Below are 19,904 nucleotides of genomic sequence, written 5' to 3'. Positions count from 1 at the left end.
GTATACAGTTGGCTTAGTAATGGTGCCACATTATAACTCATATTGTTATTTATTGGCAGAGCAGTGAATTTTTCCCCTGATCGTGACATCAGGAAGGTCTCTTATCCATTGTGAGCCTCAGTTTTCCCCATCTGGAAGTTGGAGCTGTGCACACCAACCAGAGGCAGACTTCTGTTATCCTGCTGCCTCAGGTTTTGGACAGCCACATGGCAGTGAGGATTGAGTTCCCTGTGGGATCCAAGAAAAGGGTTCCTTGCCCTGGCACCCTGAAACACTCAGACAATGATGTTTTAGACACCAAAAGGCTTTTTATTAAAAGGACTCATCGGGCGGGGTGATGGGTAAATTCTGGGACAGCAGAAGGCTCCTCTGGGAGAACAGTGATTGATGGTTGAGTGAGGCTCTCTTTGTAAGAACACCTGGCTATTAGTCTCCCATCCCACCCCCTGGCCTGAAACCACCATAGCTAGTACTGAAGATCCCCAGAGGTGTGTCTCCTGCTGGTAAAAACCGGTAACCCACCCTTCCCAGGGCAGGGCTGGCTGTGCATGTAAACAGAGTCTCAGGGAGCCCCGCAGCCCTCTCATTGCTGCTTCTTGTGGGCCAGGGCATCTGGGGGTGGTGGGTCCAAGAAGAAGGCTGGCCAGCGCAGGCAGCGGTAGGCCAGCAGATGAGGGCCCAGAGCATACAGTAGATTGCACAGGAAGACGCAGGCCCAGGCATCCTCTGGCACACGGTAGGTGAAGGGTGTGCGCAGGTGCATGGAAGCGCCCATGTGTGAGAACTGTGCCTGGTGACCAGACAGGAAGGATGGATGTCAGGGACCAGAAGGGGACAGAAGTCCCAGCATGCTCGGGTCGTACAGAAGATAGTCAGGCAGAGCCCAGAGGGTCCCTGTCCTCATGTTGTTGACAGCCGATCCAGTCCAGCTCCTCCTCCTAGTCTTCCCTACCCTTGACAGCTGCTTTTGACCCAAATCTTGTCAATTCTACCCCCGTGGAAATCTTCTTGGGTCTTCCTGCCCTGGCCTGGGGCCAGGTATTTCTTTTCAGAAATAGGGCCCCATTCTGATTAGGCCCTCCATTGCTCAAACACCTCCCATGGCTCCCAGTCATCCTCAGCACCAGTTCCCAAAGCCAGAGTTCAGTCTTCAGCATCTATCTGCCAGTTTCTCTTCCTTCTGCCTTTACCTACATGATGGCCCTACTAAATTATTGTCCTCCTCTGTACCTGTCCTTATGTTGCTCCCATTCCTGAAATGCACTTCCCTTCCTGGAAACCCGTTCTCTTTCATCAAAGCCTAGCTCCTGTGCTTTCCTTCCAATCCCTCTCAGTCCCTGTCCTTCCTCCTCTCTAGCTCTGACCCCAGGGGGCTGGGAGTATCTGTGTTTTGGCTCTTTCTCCCCCAGACTAGTGAATTCCTAGGTACTGGGCCTGGGACCTCTTGGTGCCCATAATCATGTTGCCCAGGTTGAGCACAGAAGCAGCTGATGGGTAAGCAGAAACCGCCTTCCCTGCATGCCTGTCCACCCGCCCCCACCCATCACCCACCTCCCCCTCACCTGGCCAATGGCTCCAGCAAACACCAAGGCCCAGTCAGGCAGCCAGGAGCAACCGGGGAAGGTGAGGGCATAGGTGGCCAGGCCGTAGAAGGGCAGAACGTAGAACATATACATCAGCATCTGGGAGCAACAGGGGCACAGCCTATGAGATGAGCTTGGTCTCCTGAGACCCCAGACACGGGGCATCTGAAGAGAGGTCTGGACAGCCTCAGATCCTACCCAGGATGGGGCTCCCTGTACCCCCAACTCCTGTGCAAAGTGATCCTCTTTCCCTTGGGGGTCATTGCCCCCACCACCTATATATACCAAGCTTACTCCTCTATCTCCAAAAGAGGCATGTGATCCTGGCCAATCATAACACTCCAGTCAAATGGTTATAATGATTCATAAGGGGTGGGCATATTCCAGCCTGCCTGAGACATGCACTTAAGTTTTGGGGTAATAATGGATCATATTCCTCTGGGGTGGCTGACTAGGGTGGATGGAAGCCTAGAGCTGCCTGTGCCACCCCACAGAGAGCCATGCCAGGGAAGCAAAGCCTGGAGACAGTTATCCTTGAGTTCCTGGATCCAGCCATACCTGAAAACCATATCTGTTACTTTTTTGGTAAGACAACACATCCCATATGTGTTTCTGTCAATTTAACTTGTGCTTCTGGCTCTGCCTTCCAAGAGATTCAGGCAGGATAATGGCCCTCTCCTCCCACCTGCCCTCTCACCTGCACCTTTGGATAGGCCACGGGATCCCGCAGGTATGGCTCATACTGGTAGATGTAAACAAAGCAGGCATCCGTGGGGCAGTCAAGCACCACCTAGGGCAGACAGAGGAACCATCCACCGAACTCAAGCGTCCCTCAAGCGGGAAGCCTCCCACACCAACAGTGCTCAAGCAGGTCCATATCCCTAGCTCTGGCTCTCTCCCAGAGGAAAGAGGAGTGAACACTCAGGTCAGACTTGAAGAAGAACTTCCTTAGATAATTGGACAGAATAGCAACAGTTTTTCTGCACCAGTAAAGGAACACATATGAGAGAGGTGAACCAGGAAGGGAGGCCAGAGGCAGGAAATGGGGAGGCTGGCCAGGGCAAACTCACCAGGCCCCGGAAAAGGGTGAAAAATGCAGCAAGGAAGAGGTATATGACGAGGGCCAGGTCAGCAGGGCGCTGCAGAAGGCCCTTTCTTTGCTCTTCCTGCACCTGCCCCAGGGGAGAGAATTGGAGACAGCATGAAAGAAGGTGATCCTTTCAAGGAGACAAAGTCTTTGATTAAAAGGAAATCACATGTGGGGACCTTCAGGCAGGCTGGGACAAGGCCTGCCTGGGATCAAGGCACTCACCATGTTGGGCGTACAGAAGGTTGGTGCCCGAGACTGGCTGAAGACCCTCCTGCCAGCCCAGCACGGCACCAGCAGGTAGAGGATGGCAAGGAAGAAGGCGGGTCTAAGCTCTGAGCTGTATTTGCCTGCCACGGCGGAGGAGAGAGGAAGCCAGTCAGCAAGGGTCTCCCAGACCTGGCTGGGCCCATTAGTTGAGCCATGCCAGAGCATGGATGGACTTCTCTGTGTGTGTGGGGGGGTGTGTAACTGGACTAAACTCGGGGCACTGGGCCACTGAGCCGCATACCAGCCCTATTTTGTATTTGATTTAGAGACAGGGTCTCACTAAGTTGCTCAGTGCCTTGCTTTTGCTGAGGCTGGCTTTGAACTCATGATCCTCCTGTCTCAGCCTCCTGAGCCTCTGGGATTACAGGCATGCGCCACTGAACCCGGCTCTGGATGGACTTCTTGGTTCACAAATGCTAATCTCACTCAAACTCCAACACCCTCCATGATTCCTTACATCCATCAGATGATGTCCCCTTTCCTCAGCCTGGCCTGCCTCCGTTTACCCTCTGAATACAGATCCTACATTCCGACCATCCTTTTCTTCCCATGAATACACCTTGGGTGTTGTCCTTGCTGGGTCTTTGTCAGGCCATACCAACATCTGGACTATCATCTGTGCTCTTCATCTCTGCTCTACATCCCAAGATCTACTTACAAAGCTTCCACTCTGTCACTCTGTCAACCTAAAAATTCCCTTTCTGTGTCAAAGCATTCTGGCCAAACCCCCGGAGACTGGAGGTCAGGGACCAGTAGCCTGGGGAGGAAGCAGAATTAATTTGGGCTCCAAGAGGAATCTGTAGGCTGCTGGTTGAGGCTCTTCTACGGACAGGCATAAGGAAGGAAGGGGCCTCTGTGAACTGGGAAGTGGTGGAGGATCCAACACAGGGGTGTCCAGGTGAAGGGCACTAACCCAGCCAAATTTTGTAATTCCCCAAAACTGAGTCCATACCAAGAATGTTTCCTGGGAGGAACACCAGGATGCTCATGGCGAAGGAACCCAGCCAGTAGAGTCCAAGATTCCGGTATCTCTTTCTGGGAAGGAGTGGGAGTGAGTAGTGGGTACCTGGTCTCAGGTTTCAGAGCCTCAGTCAGGGTCCAGAGACCATTCTGGGCTTCCCAACTCCAGGTCTCTCTGTTTTGCCCAGAATAGAAGGAACAACAGGGAGTTGAACAGGGGACTGAACTGTCAGCCACTCTATCAAAGGGGCAAGGTGGATACAAGGCAAGAATCACCACCACCACTCACACCTGATGACATTCTCTGGAACCCTCTCTTCCCCATCCCTGGCTGAAGCGCTAGAGAGGCTTCTGATTCCCACTCCCGAGGAACTTCTGGTTCCACCCTGACTTGGGACCCCACCTGAGCACACAGTTTCTCTCTCAGGGCCCAGGAACCACCCGGCCTGCCCCCTGCACCTTTTATGGATGGCACCTGCCATGGCCAGGTAGAGGAGGTAGTGAACCGTGCCATCCCAGTAGCAGATGAAGATTCCATGCGATGTGCGCAGGTATGGCTCACCCTGTGAGGGCAGGTGAGAGGCTCAAACAAGAGGTGGGGCATGGGACATCCCTGGCCACCCTCCACGTACCTCCTTGGTATAGAACTCCATGAAGCCCACCACGTAGCCATCTTCCTGGAGAGCGATGATGAGGTCCACCACGGAGGTGAAGGCAAAGATTGCAAAGACTGCGGGGAGAGTGAGTGGGCGGGGCCAGTGTGGGTGGGGATTTATAACGGGCGTGGTCAATGCCACGTGTGGGCGGTGCTAGGGCCAATAGGTCCGGGTTTGGGCTTGGGCAGGTTTAGGTCAGGCATAAAATAGGGGCTTGAAGTAGCAGGTCAGGAATGAGGTTCCAGTCAAGGGCCCACAGGTGCCGGACCACAAGCCTGCCTCATTCTGCATGTCAGACAGAGACACAGCCCCACCTTTGGGGTCCCCAATTTTATGGGAGCTGCAGCATCCCTGCCCTCAGGAGATCTAGGAGTAATGGGGAGGCACAGAATTTCAGGGGCTCCCAATCTGATGGGGGAGACACAATCCCTTCTCTCAGGAGTTCCAAGTCTGAAGGAGGAAGCTTTTTGAGGTTCGCCAATCTAATGAAGGTTTCCCAGTGTCTTTGAGGTCATCAGTCTAATGGGAGCCCATCGAAGGCCTCCAGTGTGATGGAAGAGGTCCTTCAATGGCCCCAAGTCTGAGGATGGAGGCCCTGGTCCAGAGAGTCCTCTCCTTCACAATCACCCAGGGACTCACCAGCATAGAGCGGATCATAGGAGATCTCGCCGCCAGACAAGACGTAGATGGCCACAAAGAGCAGACCCAGGATCAAGGTGCTCATCAATGCCACCCACAGGGGGCTGAGGAGAGGGAAACCGAGTCAGGGAAGCCAGGCTCAATGCTGAGGCCTCACCCCACCCTCCCCAGTGGGGGAAAAGGTAGACTCCAGGAAGCACCGGGTGATGAGACTGAAGCACCTGCATCAGCAGACTCTTGCTCGGGCTGTTCCCTCCTTATAGAAACTGCTTCCTGAAGAATCTTCTCTCTCTTTCTCTCCCCCTCCCTCCCTGATGCTGGCCTCAAACTTGGGACCTTCTTGCCTCAGTCTCCCGAGTAACTGGGATTACAGGCCTGTACCACCAAGTCTGGCCTGATGTCTCTTTTCTGCTTGGCAAACTCCTTCTCATTCTTCATGGTCAGTCTAAATTGCTCCTTCTCCAGGAAGTCCTCCCTGACTCCCAAGAAAGGATCACTGTCCAACTTGAACTAGGAACAGAGGGGATATCCACCAACCCCTTTTGTCTGTACAATTTATTCCATCATTTGTGGATGTGTGTTCAATCAATTCAGTTTGTTCAGTCAGTCATTCAACAACGCCAAGCCTCTCTGTGGCCAGGCTCAACTCCTACTCGGGAGGGTTCTAGTGTTCAGCTCTGTAGACCTCTACGCCAAAGACTCCAACCCCTCCCAGTTGAAGTCCAAATGCCTCCATTCATTCCACTCTATCCCTGCCCAGATCTGCCCAAGGCAAGTGATAAGGCAGTGATAAGGTTATGAAGATAACGGAAGGCAGGTCTCTGGGCAAACCAAGGTCCAGAGATGGTGAGAGATCTGTCCAGGGTCACACAGCAAAACTCTGAACATCAATTCCCCAAATCATCCAAGTCTCTATCTTCTTTGAACCCCTCTATCTCCTAGGATCTCCTGACCCTATCTATCAACAATGACAACTATAGTAATTGGATGAGACCACAACAGGGTCTTTGCACACAACTTGCAATCTCTACCCACAACAATGGGGTGAGATCTAAGATTTTGCCATCACAGAGATGAAAAAACTGAGGTTCTAAAGGCGAGTTGTTTCACCCAGGGTCCCAGGAGATAGAGACAGATTACTTGTACCCAGGGAGTCAGACCCATCCTAAAGATTCTATCTATCCCACGGTTTGTGATGAACTGGGTTTGGGAGTGTGAAAGGCTTGCTGGACCCTCAGAGACAGAGTCTCTGCATGTCAGTCTAAGGTCAGGATGCGCAGGACATGAACAAAAAGAAAGTCTTTGGCCTGCACTGAGGCATGGAGCAGGTGTGTGTGGCAGCAAGAGCTGGGTCATCAGGCCTTATCTGGGGCAATACTTTGACCCTTGGCGACTTTAGAACCTGTGCTAGGTGCATCGCTGGAAATACCCCCAGAAACCTTTCAAAACCCTGCCGTGTGTGGGGTTCGGATCTTTGGCATCCCTTCTCCTCAGACCCCAAACATCCCAGAGAGTGCCCACTACAGCCTCCAGCAAGGAGAGAAGGGAACTTCCGGTTGGAGGGGGTAATTCTGGCCCAGCCCCCATCCCTCCCGGTTCCGAGCTGCACCGGGGCGCGGGGCTGGGGGAACCAAGCCCGCGGCCCGCGCATCCTCCCCCCAGCCCCCTCCGGTCCTCCTCGCCCGCTTCCGCCCGGTGTTCCCCGGGAGGCACTCCCCGCACGCACTGCGAGAGCGCTGAGACGTGGTTGAGCACGTAGGACACCGGGAGGGCGCCGAGCGACACAGCCGCAATCTTGCCGGCCAGCGGCGGGATGTCCATGGCGGCGGCGCCGGGACCCGGGTCGGTCCTGGCGTATCCTCCAGGGCGCTCGGCTCCTCAGTGGCAGCGCGTCTAGGCCGGGGGTTGCCAGGGACCCGCCCCGCACAAAGGTCGCCCCCCGCGGCGTCCGGGGCAGGCAGCGCTTTCCCGGGGAGCCTCCGAGGCCCCGCCCCCTGCCGCTACCCCGCCCCTTCGCCAGTCGGTCTCTGAACCCCCCACCCCGGTCCGACCCTGGGCGGTCCCGGCTGTCCAGCCTTAGTTTCTCTTTTATCAAAGGCTGGAACACAGCACTTCGAGACATTTCTGCTCTGAGTTCAGGGACAGAGTCCTAGAGATCCCGGGGCGGCCACTTCGTTCTAAGGGAATTCATTCTCCAGGCGTCTATCAGTAGTTCGGGTTGAGCTGGGGTGAGGTGCACTTCTGCCATCTTTGTCCCAACACTGGCGTCCCAATCTCGACCTGGAAGGGGGTCCTTTTGTTGTTGTTTTGTTACTTTTGCGATACTGGGAATAGGACCAGGGCCTCAAGCATACTTAACAAAGGCTCTACCAGTGAGCTCCATTCCCAGTCCTAAGGGGTCCTTTTTAATGCCCAATATACCTCAGACCATCCCCACCCCCATTCCAGGATCAAGTGGGCATCGCCTGTGTTGCATTGAGGAATCCCCTCAACCAGTGCACTTGGATTTGAGTGTTCAGTGGCCACAAATTTAAACGTGTCCAGTTATGAAGTTTTGATTGGGGCTGTCTGAATGCAGGCAAACATAGGCTGGGTCCTTCCAGTAGGGGAAAGAGATGGGAGGCAAAGGATTTAAGAAGCAGATGCTGAAATCAGAAGGTCCAGGTGGGGCCAGTTCGGGGAAGTGTTCCTAGCAGGGAGAGTGAGGGTTCCAGCGTGGAGCTGATCATCTGGAAGGAAGCCAGAGAGGCTGAGGGAGGAAAGTGGGAAAGGTGGAGTGTGGGTTTCAGAGGCAGCTGTGAGGGAGGAAGCAGGGAGCTAACTGGCTGTGGGAAGGTTCTGAACAGCTATAGGGGGCTGGGCAGGGCCAGGGGGATATGAAGTAGGGAGAACCGGAACATGGAGGGCCATAGTTTGAGGTCAGGAAAATTAGGCAGTCTTCTGTTTCTGTAACTCCCTCCAACTGGTCTGAGGTTCTTGCCCATGTGGAGTACTTGTGGCTATTGGAAATAGCTTGGAGAGATGTGTCTGCCTGAGTCTTGCCTCCAAGGAGCCCACAGCTCCTCCCCTGGACAGCCAGGCCCCTTCTCCATGCTGCCCACTGGCCTTGTGCCAACCAGAGCCAAGGTGTCTAAGCAAGGCTACCAGTCTGATTCAGCGTCCCTCCCCAGGTGCCCATTGTGCATGGGGTGAAGTTCAGCTTTCCCAGGGCTACTTTCCCAATTCTAGCAGTGCAGACAATCCACAGGCCTGTCTGCTGTCTGCCAGATGGACCCTAAGTTCTCACCTCCCTCTCCAGGCTGAGGATCTAACCCAGAGCCTTGGGCACACTGAGCAAGTGCTCTGCCATTGAGCCTAAGCCCATGTTCTTACCTCTTAAGGCAGGTGATAGTAACTCCTACTCAAGGCTGCCCTTCACCCTACCCTACTTCTCCCCTTGCAGAGCCAGGAGTGTCTGTGCCCAGTTGTCTCAGAGACTGACTTTGCACCCTATGTACCTGCACACGCGAACAGCATTTGGAGGCCTCTCTCCTTTCTTGCTTGAGGGTAAAGTCCATGCCCTCACTTGGCAAACCTCCAGGTTACTGAACTCATTGGAGAGGTGACTTGGGTGACAGGGTGTGTGGAACTAAGCCCCAAGGTCCTGTCGTCTGAATTTTTGGCTGCCGAGAGGTGCACCTGTGCTTAGGGCTCTGCCCAGCTGCCTTCTGGGCAGCCCCCATAAACAAACACCTGGGTTACGCCCACCAGTGTCACACCCAACTCAAAGATGGGAAACAGGATGGCGTTTCACACCAGCCTCAGCTCTGCTATTGCCTCTGAGACTTTGCCAGTCCCTCGGCCTACTGAAGTACACTCCACAGCAGCCCCTGGCTCCTCCTGGTATCCATTTTTCCCTTTTTGTGGTGCCAGGGATGGAATCCAGCATCTTACATATGCTAGGCAAAGGCTGTCATTCAGCCACACCCCCAGCCCTTATTAGCTTTTGCAGCCCTCAATAAGCAGCTATAACTGACACCACCTTGCCCCAATAGACCAGCTGCCTGGGGGCAGCTCTCCATCTGGTTCTCAATTAGTGCTCAGTATTTGCTGAATGACTGGCCACAGCTGACCCAGGAGCCCAACTCCAGCTTGAGTTCATGGAGCCTGAGAAGAGGAATTCCTCTACCCTACAGGTGTTGGGTCACCACCAGGTAGCTGGATGTGTGGGGGAAGATGGGAGAGATCCCCAGGCTATGGCCTACCACATGTGGTCTGCAGACTTGTAGAACTGGTAAGAATGCAGATTCCTGGGTCCCCCATGCAACCTGGGACTGAGCAGCTGCAGCCAAAGATCCCTAAGTGGTTTCTGCATGACATGAGATACCAGCTCTGGCAGACACAGCTGGGGATGTCTTGGCACACACTTTGGCCTGGGCTACCCTCCTGCCTTAAAACTTCCTGCTCCAAAGCCCCATCCTGTGACTGATGCAATAGCATGTGTCCAACCACCAGCTGTCTCCAAATGAACTAGGGTCAGGGACTTGTATATCCATCACACTAGTGGAACCAGTAGTTGGAACAGCCAGGATTGCAGCTTATCACCAGTAGTGGTTTGCTGTGTGTGCTGGGCCCTGCCAGCACCTCCTGCCAGGAAGCGAAGGCTAGACAGGTCCTGCCTAAAGACCCTGTCCTCCTCTAACTTCCTAAAACAGTGCTAGGCTGAAAGGTCCCAAACACACACCCTTGGGCCTAGGCATGGCCAGGTGTCAACCAAGTGCCCCTCCCTGCATTCTTCTGCAGAAGAGCAGCCTTCTCTGTCTCCTTACAGTGAGAGCTAAGGGTCCTCCCCTCAGTTGCAACCCAAGCTTAGGGGGAACAGATCACAGGGACAGATAAGGGATTAGGTGGTGCTCTGAGATTCCTCAGATACTGGGGGGCTTTTGAGAAATTGTCTTGCCAGATTACAAGTTTGAGGCCAGCTTCAACAACTTAGTGAGACCCTTGACAACTTAAACCATGTCTCAATACAAAATACAAGGAAAAAAAAAAAAAAGTCTAGAGAGGTAACTTAGTGGTAAAGTGTCTCTGGGTTCAATCGGAGAACAAGTTCTGCCTCCATCTGCCTGACCTAGCCCACTGCTAAGCGACAGGAAAGGGTTCCACAATGGCAGGGACCAGGCTGCTATGGCGGGTGAGCACTGGGACTTTAATAAATGGCACAACACTCGTAACAGCGATAGGGATGGGCAGAAATGCAGGCCAGCACATCCCACAGCCCAGGGACTGTTGTTCAGAAAGTAGACTTGTGTTTCTCCAGAATATTCAGTAGTAAGGCCTTCTGGGGTTGTTCTGTGGGAAGCCAAAAAGATAAAAGGGGGAGGGGTTAATGCAAAGGACACAGAGCAGTTCCTCTATCCAGGGGCAGTTGAATTCAAATCCTCCAGCGGGAAGGGCAAGCTCTAAGTAGAGGAGGGGGTTCCAATGCAGGTTGAGAGCTAGAGGTTTCTGGCCTAGCTTGCAAAGGAATTGGAGGGACCTTTCTATTGCCATCCGGCCACCCCCCTGGAGTCTACCGTGAGAAATCAGGATGGCTCAGAAAGAAGCAAGTGATAGGGGAACAAGGGTGCACACACCAGAGGATTGGGCCGGAAGCGGTAGGCCAACATCATCCTCTTGCGAAAGGCCTCATATTCATCGTCCTCCTTGGAGAGCTCAGCTGGCCGGTCAATGCCAAAACCGGCACCATCTACCGTGGTAGTGCCCCTGCAGAGAGGTAATGGGCTAGTGTGAGCAGTACTTGGGCTGGTGCCAGTGGAAAGAGGGACAGAGAGGCCTGGCTTGCCTGGGCTCAACAACTGCACTTTCAGGCACTCAGTGGGCTGCTGGGCTAAGGACATCTGTGCAGGGACAAGCCTACACTAGCCGAAAAGGGAGGCATAAAGGTGGTCCAGCCCCCAGAGTCCTGCAAGGAAAGGAGTACCCACAGTGTAGGTTATCACAGCTCTAGGGATAACAGGGAAGCTACTCAAGGACAGTACTGAGAGGCCAGCCTTAAGAGTGGTGCAACAGTGCAGGGGACGCCTAAAGCAAGGGGTCACATCAGAAGGTTTCCCACTTTCTGGGACTGGTTTCTAGCTTGCAGAGAATATAAACAAGACCAGCAGTCCCAGGAGGGCTAGACCCATCTGTACCTTCACAAAGGGACCTGGGGGAGGAAGAAGTCCCCAGAGTTGGGAGAGGGACAGACCTCCAAACCTCCCTGCATCACTAGCTTGTGCGTGGCAAGCTATGTGCAGTGGGGTGGGAGCAGGCAGTGGGGCTCCGGAGGGTGCATCCCACTACTCACTTGTTCACTGGGTTCTTGATGCCCTGTCCCTCTGTGCCCAGTCCCTCGCCCTCCTTCCAGCCCATCTTCATCAGCATCTGGTAACCGATGTTCTCCACAGTCAGCTTGAACTCCTTGTACTCTGAGTAGTCAGGCTCTCGACCCTCCTGCAGGGTGAGGTAGTGGGAGTCACAAACGAGGGCCATAGCCACACCTGGGCCTCAGTGGCACACAGATATGCCCCCTGCCTTTGGGCTCACTGATGCTGGAACCACCCACTCATCTGCCTCCTCCCACTGGGTCAGACTTGAAGAGTCTTCAAGAAAAGATCAAACTCTTCTTTTCTGGGTCCCCAGGGACTCAGGGTGCTGAGCTCCTTGGCAGTGAAGTCAAAAGGGGCAAGGTGACAAGGTGTATGGATTTCATCTATCACAAGAGAGATTAATGCTTCACTGGCAAAGAAAACCTTATGTTCTGAGGGCAATTTATTTTTGTTATTTTTTTGAGACATGGTCTCACTATGTTGCCCAGGCTAGCCTTGAACTCCTGGGCCCAAGCAGTCCTCCTGCCTCAGCCTCCCAAGCAGCTGGGACTACAGGCATGACAACCATTCTTGGCTTGAAAATAATTCATAATAGCATGCTAAGAAATGTGGCCAAGCTGGATGCCAGCCACCCAGAGGAGGCAAGGCAAGAGTACTGCATGTTCGAGGCCAGCCTTGAAGACTTAACAAAACCCTGTCTCAATTTTTTTTAAATATTTATTTTTTAGTTATAGGTGGACAAAATATCTTTGTTTTTTCTTTAATGTGGTGCTGAGGATTGAACCCAGTGCCTCTCACATGATAGGCGAGCACTCTACCGCTGAGCCACAACCTCAGCCCTATCTCAAAATTTAAAAAAAAATTTTTTTAAAGGGCTGGGAATGTGGTTCAGTGGTATAGCACCCCTGGGTTCAATCCCCAGCACCTCCAAAAAAAAAAAAAAAAAAAAAGTGGTCAATGATGAGGTTATGGGAGACCAGTTTTCTAAAAAGACTTTATGAAGACAACATGGGATGTACCACATGGCCATTTCATTTCATGAGCCCAATAGCAGCAGGGAGAATGTTAAGCTCTGTTCTGTGGAGGCCAGGTCAGGTCCATGGGGGTTTCTGCTGGAGAAATGCTTTGCCTGTAAACTGCACTTAATTGGCTCCACTGGAGGCACAATTTCCTCTGCAGCCAGGGAAATGTTTCTGAAGCGGCAGCTGAGCAGCTATTTGCTAATTCCCCACACAGACACCGTCTGTCACAAACAGATGCCTCCCTCTGCAAGAGGGCCTGGCTTCTGCTGTGAGCATGGGGGCCCAAGGCTACCTCAGGCTCTAATAGGTGAGGTGGCTTTCAGAGGAGCTGGGCCACAGCAGGGGCTGGTGCGAGGGTCCTCCGGCTTACCTTCAGGGCCTTGAATGTCTCCATGAACTTTTCCAGCTCATCAGGGGGCAGGAAGTCTCCAATGAAGTGCTTGCCCCGGCCCATCTTTGTCAGCTGCTCTGCCCACTCTGCCCAGAGAAGCAGTTAAAGTGAGAGGAGGGAGGAGGAAGGGGAGTGGGCCAGCTGATGCTTAGACCACAGGTATAAGAGTTGGTGTGGCCTCCAGGGAATGACATGCTGGCCTGAGGCACCAACTAGACATCCTTCCCCATAGGCAACCGTGCCAAGCTTTCCAATCAAATGCTAGTGAACACTCATCCTGGCTCACCTGGATCCCCACTTTTCACCATGAGGAAAACAAGGCACTGAAAGGTTGAGTTTCTCACCCAAGGCATCACAGCCAGGAGAAACAGACTTGAGACTGAATCTGGGCAGTGGGTGGGAATACCTGAGCCTACAGTGCCTTGAGGGCAAGGCCCCACCAGTCATGCTCCCCCAAATTTCATCCCTCCTTCTCCCCACCGACCCCGCGCCTCGGCACACCCCGTGTCTTGTCCATTTCCATGCGCCGAAGCTGGTGCTCCCAAGTGCCCAGCTCGCTGTCCACCTCCTCGTCACTGTCATAGCCGTGCTGGTGTTGCTGAAGTGCCTTCTCCCATAGCAGCTGCATGTCCTGCATTGCCCTCTTGTGTTGCATGATCATGTCGTACATCTGTTGCATCTATGGGTGTGGAATATGACCATGATCAGGATGCCAGCTTCCCCCCAAAACCAGCCCCTTGGTAGACAAGTCCTGCCTTAGGACGTGCCCTGGATTCTGACCTTCAGTGTAGCAAGGAGGACCCCTCAGCCCTGAATAAGGGCAACTATGGCTCCTGATCCCTGAGAGAGGCACTTGAGGTGCACAACCCAGAGACTGCCAGGCAGGAGCCTGAGCTCCTGGGAAAGCAGTGCAGGGGCTACAACTGGCTGTGGGGCCCCCTACTGGGCCAGGCCCCTCACCACAGAAACACTGTGGCACCCTACTGGGACTATTCTACAATAGGCCCTCAATGGAACTATGGAAGGAAATGAAGACTATTTCAGTAGGGAGCAGTGCTCTAGCTGCAAGGCACAGGCCACAAGAGCTGCCCAAAGGCTGAATGGCAGTGTAAGAGGTCCTGGGGTCTAAGTCCAGCTGCAGGCTCGTGAAGACCCTCAGGGGTGGCATGTGCTGACAGGGGTACTTGTCTTCCTGGAAGCCTCCTTGCTGACTGAGTGCCCTGATGCACACAGGCTCAGTGAGAACACAACACATTCATGACTGCTGCACCATGGGGCAAGAAAGGATGCTCCATAGCACCTACTGAGTTCCCTGTCTCCAGTGCTCTTACCTCCTGCTGCTCCTTCAGCTGTTTCTTCTGGGCATCTGAGAGTTCTGTGACACCCACCAGACCTACAGGCTTCCCCTTCTCATAGCCGAGTCCTTTGAGGTCCTGAACTGGAAATTAAAGAAGCAGGACAGTGTTGGTAACAGCCACACAGGCCCCAGGTCCTACTTCTTAATTTGTCAGGTCTAAGAATTAAAAATACCCAAGACACCTGGTGCAGGGTCTGCAGTGCAGTAGGGTCCTCATGTCCCATTTGTTAGCATGTGTTATGCGAGGACCTCGGTGGCCATGCACATGTGCACTGGAACTTCATTTCCTCAGACCTCTCTAGAAAGGTTCTATATGCAAACAGCAGTAATCAGAGGATTGGGTCCTCACTCAGTGTCACACAGCTAATGGGTTAAAGGCAAAGATTTTGTAAAGCTAGAGGCAAGAGAGCTAAGACGTGCAGCTCTACATGTGCATGTGTGTATGTGGGTGTGGGACACACGCCAGCTCTCAGAACACAGCCCTGTTGCTGACAGATATCCGGTGCAGATGCACACGGATTGAGTCTGGTATAAGTCTCAGTTGTACGGCTCCATTCGCTCCTTTGGGGGCGGCAGCCAACCATCCTCAAAGCTACTGACATTTAATTTGGCATCAGCTTGGGAACTTGGCTGGAGTCAGAAACACTGATCCATGTGAAGATGCTGTGATGGCCCCATCTGGGGTGGAAACAAGCACCCCTCAGGCAGTGGCTTCCTGGGGGATGTGCCAAGCAGGGGTGTATGTGCTCTGGGAAGGTGAAAAGAGCCATGTCCTCCCTCCTCACTAGGGTTAGGGCTTTGCCCTTAAGAATCAAGATGTAGCCGGGTGTGGTGGCTCACACCTGAAATCCCAGCAGCTCAGGAGGCTGAGGCAGTAGGATCACAAGTTCAAAGCCAGCCTCAGAAACTAAGCAAGACCCTGGTTGGGGTTGTGGCTCAGAGGTAGAGCACTCGTCTAGTATGTGTGAGGCCCTGGGTTCCATACTTAGCAGCACATAAAGTAAAATAAAGACATTGTGTCCACCTATAACTAAAAAATTTTAAAAATTAAAAAAAGAAACTTAGTAAGGCCCTAAGCAACTTAGTAAGATCCTCCCTCAAAATAATAATAATAAAAAAAAACATAAATAAAGCTGATGATGTGGCTCAATGGTGAAGCACCCTGCATTCAATCCCAGGTATTAAAAAAAAATCACCATATGGACTAAGGTACAGCATGATGGTAGAACACTCGCTTAACATTCATGAGACCCTGGGTTCCAACCCCAGCAACACCCTAAAAAGAGGATTGCCCACAGTTGCTCCTTAGCCCCTATTAATCTTTAATTCCTCCTCAAAGATTTGTAGGGGAGCCCTTTAGGGAAGGCACAAGGACTGAGGCCTGAGTGGGTCATATGCCTGGAGCAAGCCCATGGTCCTTCTCCCTCAATGGGTCTCCTCTGGCGAGGGCTGCCCAAACCCCTTCTGAGGACAATATGGACCAATGGATCATAAACTTGGGCCTGAGTCTCTGGAGCCAGTGCCTGTCCTTTAGATCATTCAGTAAGTAGCTTTTCTCCTTGACCTGGAATCTCTGAGGCCCCTGGGACAAGGAAGGCATCAATTAAGAAACTGGCCCTTAGAGGTGGGTGAAGAGGCCAAGAGGCTAAGCCATATGAGCTGGAGGAGTTGCCCTCTGTTTGGGGCTCCTGTCCTCATCATTCAAATGAAGTGATGGCACCAAGCAATAGGATGCATGTGACTCCCCTACGCACCTGAGTGTCAAGCTGCTGTCAAGTCAGGGGGAGGTGGGGAGCCAGACAGGCAGCATGAGATGGCTGTTGCGGTTTAGATCTTAAATGTCCCCCAAAAGCTTATGTGTCAAAGGCTTGGTTCTAATGCAATAGTGTTCAGAGGTGGGGCCTTTGAGACATGACTGGCTCATGAGGGCTCTGACCTCATCATTGGATTCATCTACACATGGATTCATAACTTAAGGTTACTGAGAGGTAGTGGAAACTTCAGGAAGTAGGACTGAGTTGGCTTTGAATGGCACAGTGGAACCCTGCCCCCACACTTGGCTTCCTGGCCAAGATGAGGTGAGCCGTTTTCTTTACCACATGCTCCCACCACCATCATGTCCTCTGCAGTACTAAAGGCCCCAAGGTGATGGCCAACCAAGAACTGAAACCTCTAAAACTATGAGCCAAAATAAATCTTTCCTTTTTTATTATATACATGTGTCTATTGTGGTGCTGAGGATCAAACCCACTGCCTTACACATGTTAGGCAAGTGCCCTACCACTGAGCTACAACCCCAACCTCCTTTCCTCCTTTAATTTTCCTGCTTTAATTTTTTGTCACAACTGACAGAGGATTAACATAATATATTGAAAAAGGTCTGATACAGAAAAAAGTATAATGAGTATAAGCACACAGACACCTAACAACAAAGCCCCCAAAATATACAAAACAAAAATTAACAGCATTCAAGGGCAAAGTAGACAATTCTATAATAGTCACAGAATTCAATATACCACTTTTAACAATAGATAGAACACCTAGATAAAAAATCTTTAGGGATACAGAACACACTATAAACCAACTAGACTTAACAGACGTACATTGAACACATAAACTTACAATGGCAGAATACCTAGTTTCCTCAAGTGCATATGGAATATCCTTCAGGATAGATCATATCTTAGGCTATAAAACAAGTTTAAATAAACTTGAAACCTGGGCATGGTGGCACATGCCTGTAATCCCAGCAGTTCAGGAGGCTGAGGCAGGAGGATAGTGAGTTCAAAGCCAGCCTCAGCTTAAAAAAAAAAAAAAAAAAAAGCAAGGCACTAAGCAACTCAGTGAGACCCTGTCTCTTATGAAAATACAAAATAAGTTTGGGGATGTGACTCAGTGGTTAAGTGTCCCTGAGTTCAAACCCTGGTACTGCCCTCCCCACCAAAAAAAAAGAAAAAAAAAGAAAAAGAAAACTTGAAAATAATACCAAGTATCTTTTCTAGTCACAATGAAATCAAACAAACAAACAAAAAAAAAACTTGCAAATATTTGGAAATTAACACACTCTAACAAACAACAGGTCAAAGGGGAAAAAAGCACAAATTAGAAAATACTTGAGATAAATTAAAACAAAAGCAATAATATACCAAAATTTGTAGTATGCAACGAAAGCAGTGCCAAAAGGAAAATTTATAGTTCTAACTGTATACAATTAAAAAGAAAGAGCTAGCTGGGCCTGGTGGTGCATGTCTGTAATCCCAGCAGCTTGGGAGGTGGAAGCAGGAGGATCGAAAGTTCAAGGCCAGTCACAGCAACTTAGGAAGACCCTAAGCAACGAACTGAGAACCTGTCTCAAAATAAAAGTGAATAAATAAATAAAAAGGGCTGAGTGATGTAGCTCAGTGGTAAAGCTCCTCTGAGTTAAATCCCCAGTACCAAACAACCAACAAGTCCAGAACCAGAAGTCTTCACCGGTGAAGTCTAACAAACATCCACCCATTCTTCTTGAACTCTTCCAACAAAAACAGAGAGGAAGGAACATTTCTAGGTCATTCTATGAGGCTAGTTTTTGTTTTAGTAGTTGTTGATGGAAGCTTTATTTATTTATTTATTCATTCATTCATTCATATGTGGTGCTGAGGATCAAACCCAGTGTCTCACGCACGCTAGACAAGCACTCTATCACTGAGCCACAACCCCAGCCCCTATGAGGCTAGTTTTACCCTGATATCAAAGGCATTACAAGTTAGAAAAAACTACAGACCAATATTCCTTATGAATATAGATGGAATCGTTCAACACAAGGCAGAACGTAACATTTAGTCCAATAATAAAAGTAATGTTTCACAAAAAAAAAAAAGAATGACTCAACATATGAAAATTAATATAATATGCCACATTGATAAAATGAAGAGGGAAAAAAATCCACGATTATTTTGATATTTTATAAAAAAGCATGTGACAAAATCTAACACCCCTTCAAGACCAAGACAAAAACATCCAATACACTTAAACAGAAGGGAACCTCCTCACCAGGTACATTGGTGCATGCCTGTAATCCCAGGTACTTGGGAGGCTGAGGCAGGAAGATGGCAAGTTCCAGGCCAGCCTCAGCAACTTAGTGAGACCCTGCCTGAAAATAAAAAATAAAAAGAGCTGGGGATGTAGCTCAGTAGTGCAGCGTTTCTGGGTTCAACCCCCAGTACTGAGGAGAAAAAACAAAAGGAATTTCCTTAACTTCAAGACAGTAAAGACCATTTATTAAGCACTGTTTGGGAGAGTAGCTCAATGGAAGAAAAATTGCTGAGCATGTGCAAGGCCCTGGGTTTGATACCAAAGCACCACAAAAAACAAAGAAATAAAAGAAAATTTCAAAAAATCACAGCTAACATCATATTCAGTGGTAAAAAACTGAATATACTTTTGTCCTAAGATCAGAAATAACACACAGATGTCTGTTTTTATTACTTCTATTCAACATGGTACTGGAAATCCTATCCAGAGCAACTGGGCAAGAAAAAGAAAGAAGAACCAGGCCCAATTGTACATGCCTATAGTTCTAGCAGCTCAGGAGGCTGAGGCAGGAGGATTTCTCCAAAATCAGCCTCAGCAACTTAGCATGGCTCTAAGGAACTTAATGAGACCCTGTCTCAAAATAAAGAAGGCTGGGGATGTTTCTCAGTGTTAAAGCACTCCTACATTCAATCCGAAGCACCAAAAAAAAAAAAAAAAAGAATGAAAGAAAAAGAAAAGAGGTATTCAAATTAGAAAGAAGAAAAACTTTCTATTTGCTGATAATATGATCTTGTTATATAAAAAACTCTGAAGAGTACACACACACACACACACACACACACCCCTTTGATCTAATAAATTTAGCAAAGGTGCAGGACACAAAATAAACATACACAAATCAATTATGGGCTGAGGATGTAGCTCAGTAGTAGAGAGCTTGCCTAGCACACACAAAGACCCTGGGTTCAACTGTCAGCACCCCTCAAAAAATAAAAAAACTGTATTTCTATACATTAGCAACAAACAATCTGAAAACTGAAAAAACAACATTGTTATTTACAATAACAGCAAAATAATAAATCAATTAGGAAGAAATTTAACTAAGGAGCCACAGGACTTATACAACGAAAACTGTGAGACATTGTTGAAAGAAATTAATGATAGAAATAGATGGAAAGACATCTCACGTTCACAGATCAGAAGACTTAAGTATTGTTAAGGTATCAGTATTACCCAAAGTGTATTCCCTATAAAATCCCAATAGTATTTGCAGAAATAAAAAAGTCCATCTGAAAATTGATATGGAAACTCAGAAGATGCCAAATTGCCAAAATAGTTTTGAAAAAAAAAAAAAAAGATTTATACTCCCAATTGTAAAACTTACTACAAAGATATAGAAATCAAAACAGTATGGTACAGTATGGACAGACATATAAATCAGCTCAGAAATAAACCCTCACATCTATGGTGAATTGATTTTTTTATAAGGGTGTCAAGACCATTCAATAGGGAGAGAATAATCTCTTCAACAAAAACTTCTGGGAAAATTGGATATCCACATGCAAAGGAATGAAG

The 19,904-nt window shown here is 50.1% G+C and overlaps 2 protein-coding genes across 2 annotated transcripts in view; both read right to left on the bottom strand.

Annotated features, from left to right (window-relative positions):
- Positions 1-286: 286 nt before the first annotated feature.
- Positions 287-7,137, bottom strand: Tm6sf2 (transmembrane 6 superfamily member 2). Its single transcript, XM_046437670.2, has 10 exons — positions 6,922-7,137; positions 5,196-5,299; positions 4,533-4,630; positions 4,360-4,463; positions 3,893-3,975; positions 2,896-3,020; positions 2,654-2,755; positions 2,281-2,373; positions 1,563-1,682; positions 287-790 (listed from the first exon to the last, which is right to left on the bottom strand). Exons 1-10 carry the CDS (start codon positions 7,014-7,016, stop codon positions 584-586), a joined length of 1,131 nt encoding a protein of 376 aa, XP_046293626.1. The 5' UTR covers positions 7,017-7,137; the 3' UTR covers positions 287-583.
- Positions 7,138-10,364: 3,227 nt separating this feature from the next.
- The window catches only part of Sugp1 (SURP and G-patch domain containing 1), a 30,331-nt gene continuing 20,791 nt past the window's right edge, over positions 10,365-19,904 (bottom strand). The window contains exons 9-14 of the mRNA XM_046436809.2: positions 14,290-14,396; positions 13,460-13,637; positions 12,938-13,044; positions 11,524-11,669; positions 10,811-10,940; positions 10,365-10,526 (exon numbers count right to left, since the gene is read on the bottom strand). Coding sequence (XP_046292765.1) covers positions 10,500-10,526; positions 10,811-10,940; positions 11,524-11,669; positions 12,938-13,044; positions 13,460-13,637; positions 14,290-14,396 — 695 coding nt within the window. The 3' untranslated portion in view covers positions 10,365-10,499. The remainder of the gene's footprint in view (positions 10,527-10,810; positions 10,941-11,523; positions 11,670-12,937; positions 13,045-13,459; positions 13,638-14,289; positions 14,397-19,904) is intronic.

Source organism: Marmota monax, unplaced genomic scaffold, assembly GCF_021218885.2.
Source record: "Marmota monax isolate L192 unplaced genomic scaffold, Marmota_monax_Labrador192_F-V1.1 WCK01_AAM20220418_F8-fsc00021, whole genome shotgun sequence".
Lineage (NCBI taxonomy): Eukaryota > Metazoa > Chordata > Mammalia > Rodentia > Sciuridae > Marmota > Marmota monax.
Note: the sequence above shows the minus strand (reverse complement) of the source record. Positions and strands in the feature narration are given on the sequence as shown.

Excerpts from the sequence above, each read along its gene's own strand:
- Tm6sf2 (XM_046437670.2), bottom strand. The coding sequence starts at position 7,016 with ATGGACATCCCGCCGCTGGCCGGCAAGATTGCGGCTGTGTCGCTCGGC. Across the intron at positions 2,756-2,895 it reads CCTTCTGTACGCCCAACATG|GTGCAGGAAGAGCAAAGAAA; the intron begins GTGAGTGCCTTG and ends CCCCTGGGGCAG. Across the intron at positions 791-1,562 it reads TTGCTGGAGCCATTGGCCAG|GCACAGTTCTCACACATGGG; the intron begins GTGAGGGGGAGG and ends TCTGGTCACCAG.